This window comes from Chelonoidis abingdonii, chromosome 2 (genome assembly GCF_003597395.2).
Source record: "Chelonoidis abingdonii isolate Lonesome George chromosome 2, CheloAbing_2.0, whole genome shotgun sequence".
Taxonomy (NCBI): domain Eukaryota; kingdom Metazoa; phylum Chordata; order Testudines; family Testudinidae; genus Chelonoidis; species Chelonoidis abingdonii.
In genome coordinates, this window is record NC_133770.1 from 213,449,563 (window position 1) to 213,457,285 (window position 7,723).

General features: G+C 36.5%; 1 protein-coding gene across 1 annotated transcript in view; it reads left to right on the forward strand.

Annotated features, from left to right (window-relative positions):
* DLGAP1 (DLG associated protein 1) overlaps nucleotides 1-7,512 on the forward strand; it is a 218,325-nt gene extending 210,813 nt beyond the window's left edge. The window contains exons 9-10 of the mRNA XM_032790259.1: nucleotides 510-662; nucleotides 3,713-7,512. Of these exons, the coding sequence (XP_032646150.1) occupies nucleotides 510-662; nucleotides 3,713-3,922 (363 nt within the window). The 3' untranslated portion in view covers nucleotides 3,923-7,512. The remainder of the gene's footprint in view (nucleotides 1-509; nucleotides 663-3,712) is intronic.
* Nucleotides 7,513-7,723: the final 211 nt, after the last annotated feature.

A 7,723-nucleotide genomic window follows, 5' to 3' on the forward strand; every position in this document is an offset into this window, starting at 1 on the left:
ATGTAGTATTTTCATAGTCCTTAATATCATTGAAGCACTGTACAAATGTGAATTAATGCCCTCTTAAATCAGTAGATGCACATGCAGAAATGTGGGATGAAATCCTGACACCAGTGAAGTCAACAGGAGTCTTGCCATTGACTTCAGAGCAGCCAGGATTTCATCCATGTTAGACCCCTGGGCTGTGCCGAAGAGTGCCATTCTGCTGCTCCTGGACAGGAAAGCAACCTTTCCCCATGTTTTGATGGGTAGCCAGAATTGAGGCCACTGACTTCAGGGGAAAGCACGGGGTTTCTGGAGCACACTTGTCAGAATTTAGCCCTAAATCTTTATAAGTAAAAATATTAGTAAGAAGTGTTCTTTCTTGGTTCTATTAACTTCTTCTATGCATCTCATTGATCATCTGAATCTAAGTAAACTGCTTTGCTGGTGAGATGCATAGCCATTTGCACAAATGCTTTACATTAGAAGATACTAAAGCCAAAATATTTTTTTCTTCTGTTATACAGAATCCTAATGCACATCCAAGGCCGACCTCCCAGGATTTAGCAGGGTTTTGGGATATGCTCCAGTTGTCCATAGAAAATATTAGTATGAAATTTGATGAACTTCATCAGTTAAAGGCCAATAATTGGAAACAGATGGATCCTCATGACAAGAAGGTAGAACAATGTAGATTTTGTATGCTTCATTTAAAACCCTGCACAAATACTGGACAAATTAAATAGTCCTCTGCGTACAGATGTTAAAAATGTGCAATGAAGCTCATATCAGATTCATTTCACTGTAATAACAATGTTTACATAATAATCATCTGGGATATTATCTGTAATATGTTTCAGGCTATGTTTCAGGCATATTTTAAAAGCAAAACTGTCTTTGTGAATTGGATAATGGGAATGTAGTACGTTGTTAAACTTTACATTTAATCATACTAGACGATCAGTCATTGGAAGAAACTGCCATATATATTGATTCTTAAATTTAAATAAATCACATTTATGATGCATATTATTGCATATAGCAAGAATTCAGTTTACTTGCACACTCTAGGCTTTGTTACTGAGAAAACTAGGGAAGTAGTGTAATCACCACTGACTTTGGTAACCGATCATAAGTACAGTGATAACCAACTGCTGTCATACAGACCTAAAAAACAAACCTCCTACAAGTTGCATGGTAACCTTTCCATGCCATTCTTTTTTGTTTGCTTTCTTTTGTTTTTAAATGGAAATTCTTGTAATTGGGTTCATTTTGCTGGTAATGCTATTTTTCCAAGATAGCCCAAAAATCATTTGTAGCACTGGTAATTATTTTTAACAGAGTTTTCCATTGTTGCCATAAAGATACTACCAGGTTTCCGAGTGTGAGCCATGTTTCTTTTTTCATTCTGGTTTGGCACGTATCTTTATTTTTAATCCTTACCATCAGGACATCTGATCAGCTGGTCAAACAGCACCTTGAGTGAACCACAATACAGTTCTCCAAAACTATTGTTGTCATAATTGATTATTTTATAGAACCCATAAGTGAGCTAGAAACTTCACGGAAAACACTTAAAGCCAGATCTGTGTCCAGAGGAGCTTACAGTCTAATGCTATTTTCCTGCTGCTGTCTAACTCTACAGCGGCGTTTCCATTAGCCTCATTAGGCTCAGAAATGGGCACTGGCTGATGAATATGACACATATGCAGGGATATAACATACACCAAAAAGGCAAGAGAGCAAGGAATGCACCATTTACAGACAAAGTATTATAGCCTTGTTCAAGTAATATATACATTTGGGTGGCCGATGCTGATGTCTGGATTACCTGCCCCTAAAAATAGCTCTGACAAGCAAAGTGGCATTTTCTTTTGGACAAATAATAATACAAATTTCCACAAATCTTCCAGCAGGAAGGTTTGAAATACAGTTCTGTTAGTATCCTATTCCCACCAAACAAGACTAAAAAATCATGCCCTTTGTTCCTGAATTAGGAGTGCTAAATTCCAGGTTAATCCCAAACCATCAGAGGAATACCATTAGTGTTTTATTTGGGGGTGGCCCGTGGTTGTTTTCTGAGGCCACGATACAGAAGTCGGGTAATTATTTTTTAATATGTCTTCCTTGAGAAGGAGCTGTAAAACTGCAAACATACATGCACACACGTGCTAATGTACCATTTTTCATTAGCTCCTAATGCAAAAGAATGTGTTCAGTCTCCAGCATGAAGAAAAGAGAGTTTTACTAGAAATGTCCCTTTCATTTTCCTTGAAAACATTTCAAGGAATTCCCACCAAAAGGAAGACTATAAAGGCTTAAAAGAAGTTAAGCAGTAATGAAGAAAGGATCGTATGTATTTACAATCTACAATAGGAAGGTAGAGGATATGCACTTTAAAGAATTACGCTGACTCTGTTCCTGTTTCATTTGACTGTGATTTTAAATTAAACTGTTCATCTCCTTATTTAAAAAGAAAGAAAGAATGAAAACTTTCTATGGAATTGATCTTTGCATTCGCCTCTGTCTTCCCCCCCTTGGGCCCTTGTTAAACAGCATAGATTAATCTTCAGAAGTAGAGGAAAAAGCAAAGTGTGAATAAGTGCAACTAGGCAGCTTTACATTTCAAGTAATCAAGGCTGTTGTCATCAATGTGAGCGCAAACTAAAGGCTAGAATGGAATCTTTGTAGTAATAAAATCCCTACTCTCAGAAGCCATGTTACAGTTGGAAGGGGATGTAATTTTAAAGACAATCTAAATTGACTTGACAAAAACTTTATAGATGCCTGAAATTCAGAACTGAATCCACACTTTTTCTAAAGCCATCCTTATATATATAAAAATATATAAATTTCCTCTTTGTTAACCATGTATCTTTGGCTGCCAAAGTGACGATTAGTGTATGTTCTCTTGATGATTTTTTTTAAAATTCCTACCCGTTTTCAGTTTGTAGGTTATTGTAATTCCTAACGCTCATTCAGCATGGTGCTAAATTTTAAGAATTTTTATAGTGAGACATGAAAAGTATGGATTATTTGAGCTATTACCAAGATTGGCCACCACTAAGCACATGTTTTTTATTCTAACCGTGCTACGACAACTCCAAGCTACTAGTTTACATTACATTTACTGTATGATATATATCCATTGAATCTCAGTGTTGTAAGCCCATCTAGTGCTATGTATGTACTGTGTGTAAGGGACAAGGTCATTTGTGTATTTCACTTGTGTAACACAGATTGCTGCTATAGTAAATTAATTTTATTAACAAACCCAAAGAGTTTGATAGGAGTTGGGTTTTTTTTTTAATTCCGTAGTAGAATTTATACATTAGGTTTATGAAACTGTATTAGCTTAAAGAGTGCTACAAAGTTCTGTTTAAGATGCTCTCCTTTCTAATCCCTGGCACCAGGACGAGGAGTCTGGATTCCCCAATGGGAACCGCATTAAGTGGTTAGCTGTGGGAGCTTCGGCCCTTTCAGCGCCAGGCGTTTAATACACATCGTACCTGTGGAGAACTAGCTCTGCTATCAATACTATCCTTTGCTTTAAGCTTACATTATTTTTATGAACCCTTGAATACAAAAGCCAGTTCAATGAAGAAAAAAATGCAGATAAGAACTAACAAACCTTAGGTAAAATGTGTGTTCTAACTACTGACCTATCCTAGTTTTTTCCAAGCGTTCCCTGAGAAGCTGTATAATGTCATTAACCTTCTGCTTTGATCAGGAGAGAAGGGTCCCTCCTCCAGTGCCAAAGAAGCCAGCGAAAGGTCAGGTGCCACTCATACGGGAACGTTCTCTGGAAAGCTCACAGCGTCAAGAGGCCCGGAAACGGCTGATGGCTGCCAAACGAGCCACATCTATCCGCCAGAATTCAGCCACTGAGAGCGCTGAAAGCATTGAGATTTACATCCCCGAAGCCCAGACGAGGCTATGAAGGGATCCCACCAGGAGGACTCTCACTGGCAAGACAAGTCTCTTGTATAATCTGCTCCTCTAGGTCCCTATTCAGAGCCACCATTAAGTATTTGTATTTCCCTCTTTCTTTCTTTCTCTCTCTCTCTCTCCCCCCCTACATAATCCCAATGATCCCAATTAATTCCACTTTTGTGGTGTAGTTGTCGATCCTCCAAGAGATGTCCTCTAATAACTGTTGCTTTCTAAAGGTTTGCCCATGTCATTATAATGCTTTGTCACATGTATTGATGCTACCACCTTGCCTCATGTAAGAGAGTACAATCCTTCTTTTTGTTTAAGAAATAAATACAGAACTCACAGACACACACACACACACACACACACTTGTATAGTAAATACACCATTTAACTCATTCATGATCTTTAGTTTATCTAAAGTTAGTCTGTTACCTGATGTACAGCAATATAAAACTATAGAGTATTTTGGAAATTCAGTAATGCAGGGTGATTCTTTGGGACTCTGCTGTCTTCCTCATTAAAGATTAAAGGAGCTATGGCTCAGATTCCCTTCTTTTTATTACTATTATTTTTTAAGCAGATGGCGCACTTTATTCTAAACCTCAGAATCATATCTCACCTGAATTTAAGACGTCACAAAGGGCGAGGTAGGGGGAGAGATAGCTGTGGTGTGGTGAAAAGGAGGGAGAAGTGAATCCTGCAGATGAGATTGTGAGGGACAGAAAAGATCTTGTCAAAAGATACCTGCACACTTTCACAGCTGCACAAACTGCCTCATTTGTATTTCGTCAATCACTACTTAAACATTTTGATCAGTAGAAGATTGTGAATTCGATCTTCCAGGGAAATCATCTATTTTGAAAGGCAATAAAAAGGCAAAAGGAAAGGAGATAAGAAGAAATGGTCGTTGAAGATAATATAAAAAGGGACTTTTTTGTCTAAGTATTAAGAATTTTTAAAACTGTACTGTATTGTCAGTTCCTATCGTATTGTATTGTACTCTATTGGTTTTAAAAAAAGAGAAGGAAAAAAAGAAAAAAACAGCTTGGTTTTGTTGATGTCTTAATCTTGGTGAAACTATCAGATTGCACACCCATCCACCCCATTACTGAAATACTGTAAATGGAATCCATGCTGTTTTTCAAAGCAGGATTTTGTTTTGTTTTCTACACAGCTGGTTCTAAGCTTCAGGTCAGACTGCTTCCATCAGATCGTTCATAGCTGGGAGTAAGTTTCTCCTTTAGTCCCTTTTTTAATAATATAAAATATCCCATTTTTCATACATTAGGATTTTTCAGATGCAGTGGGACCATAATGAGCCTATATTTGTTCACTACACTAGCTTTTGAAATCATGAACAATATGCATTCCCTAGTCTTCAGCAATTTATTTGGTATTTAGGGTAAAATCTTGCCCTTGCTATTTGGAGTTGCACTGATGGAGGAAGGTGTTGGCTGTGCATTAGTGACACTAGCCAGTGTGCCAGCACAGGATAGGATGTCTTGGGTATGTCACTGAAAAGGAGCAACTGGCTTATGCTGAAGAAGGCAACGTTAGTGCTAGTTGGCCGGGCCCACCTGGCTATGCCCCATAGTCAGCAGACCATGCCCTTTTGGGACTGTTGTGTGTCTTCTGGCATAGTAGCCATTCCTCATTGTTAGTGCTTTCTTGAGCTCTGGGTTAGAATGCTGCCCTGCTCAGAGTGGTTCTTATGATCTCTTCTCCCACTTGGACATCCATATAGCATAGGACAGGGTGTAACCCTTACAAGAAGGAAAGATCTTTTCTCTCTAACCCGGAAATGGTACAGCGACAGAGTCCACTGAGTGGTGGCTAATGTGCACTTTGCATCCAACCAAAGTTGGCTGTAAATGCCCTTATTCTTTTAACAGTGTGAACATTCCACCTATGACAACTCTAGTGCATGGTAGCCTTAACTGTGTAGCTCCCATCTTAAAACATTTGAAATTCCCACCAGAAAGTTAAGCACTTTCTAAAAATATACATCTAAGATCATGCCAAACAGCTTCTTTTAATGTAACATAGCCAGGTGCTAATTTAATTTCATTCAAGAAATTAGGAGAGGTAATAGGTTCTGGCACCAAATAGTTTCATGAAAACATTGTAAAGCCACTAGAGAATTTGCTACCTCTCAAAGCCATTGATATCTGAGCTATGTCTTTATAAACGGGGCACAAATACTTACTGCTGTGGTTTACAAGATAAGGGCTAATAATTTAATATTTAAAAGACTTTTAACTACAGTGATCAGAAATCCAGTGTAACCCCACTGAGTGCTTCATGTTAAGGGAGCTTTGAAAGGTTGGCCCTATAAGCATTTGAATACCAGTGTATTTGCTAGTTTTGAAAAGAACCCACTTCATTTAACTTTTAGCAGCAATGAAAGATCACAGTGTTTGCAGTATATATAGTGCCAACTGCCACTTTTGGACATATAGTCATGTTAAGTATTAAAAAATATTTGAAACTCATTTGTACTAAGATGTACAAAGCAGCATTCAAGTGAGGATGCACTTTCATAACTACATTTCAGTTGATTTGAAGTTTTCTGAAAGAAGAGTTAAGACTTAGACTGAGAAGGGACTGCAGAAATTTATATAAAGGTTATGCCATAGTGAGTTCCAAAAAATAGAAGAAAACAGAAGACTTTTTAGTCTTGTACATTATGAATTGTATTTGTATATCATATGATATTTTTGGTATGCATTTAAAATTGATTCTTAGTTGAATGTCTGCTGGTTCCTAATGACTGTGGACAGGTCATTATAACATTTGCCTAGCTTTACAGCAAAATTTGAAGCATACACCCAATTTAGAAATTGGTAAATATGGGACGGAAACTACTTCTGCCCCCTAGAATGCCACTAATTAGCCACTTGTTACATATCACCACAGACAGTTGTTACATCATTTATTTTAGTGTAAGTTCTAATTATTTTTTTATTCTTATCTGTTCAAATATAAACTAAAAATGACTATATTCCGTTTAACTTGGTATAAAATTGTTGCTTTTTTTTTCCTTGGGGGAAAATTTAAAAGAAAAAAAGGTTGTTTTTGTCTCCTGCATTGAAAGGTTAAAAAAAAGTATTTATTATATTTTTTGCAGATATTTCCATAAAATTCTCATAATCTTTTTGTAAAGAATGATGAAGAAATGGATTAAAGATTTTTAATATTTGAAAAGGTAAATAGAAATAACTTATTTGTAATATATTTCAGTTTATTTATTGGTGTTCCCTTAATGTTCTGATGTGCACTATCACTTTAATTTAAATTTTATCTTTGTGAATTTATTGTTTCTTTTTTTTAAAAAAAATGTTTAAATGCATATTTTAAATAATAACTGGAATGTAAATCACTGACCTACCTGCATTCCCAAATGTGATTTTAAAAGTGGTTTTTGTTTTGGAAAAAAAGAAACAAAATTGAAAGCCTTTAGACAAAGGGGTGGAGTGCATTTTTACGGCTTTATGAATTGGGTTTTCATAGGATTATCTATCTAGTTTGTGTGTGGACAGAAAAATATAAATAGACGAACGTTTCCCATAATGTAAAAAAAAGAGCAAATTAATAAAATAATTAATGCACTGCTTGTAAGAGCTGTGGTTTTCAATACAACTTCACAATCCCATAACTGTAAAAATGATTCATTTAATGTGGTCAAGTATAAAAGCATAACTACCAGAATGCTACTGTTAAGTATTCAGAGGTTTAGATTCTGATCTTCCAAAGACTTTGCATGAGTAACTCAACTCACATGAAGAGTCCCACTGAACTCACTG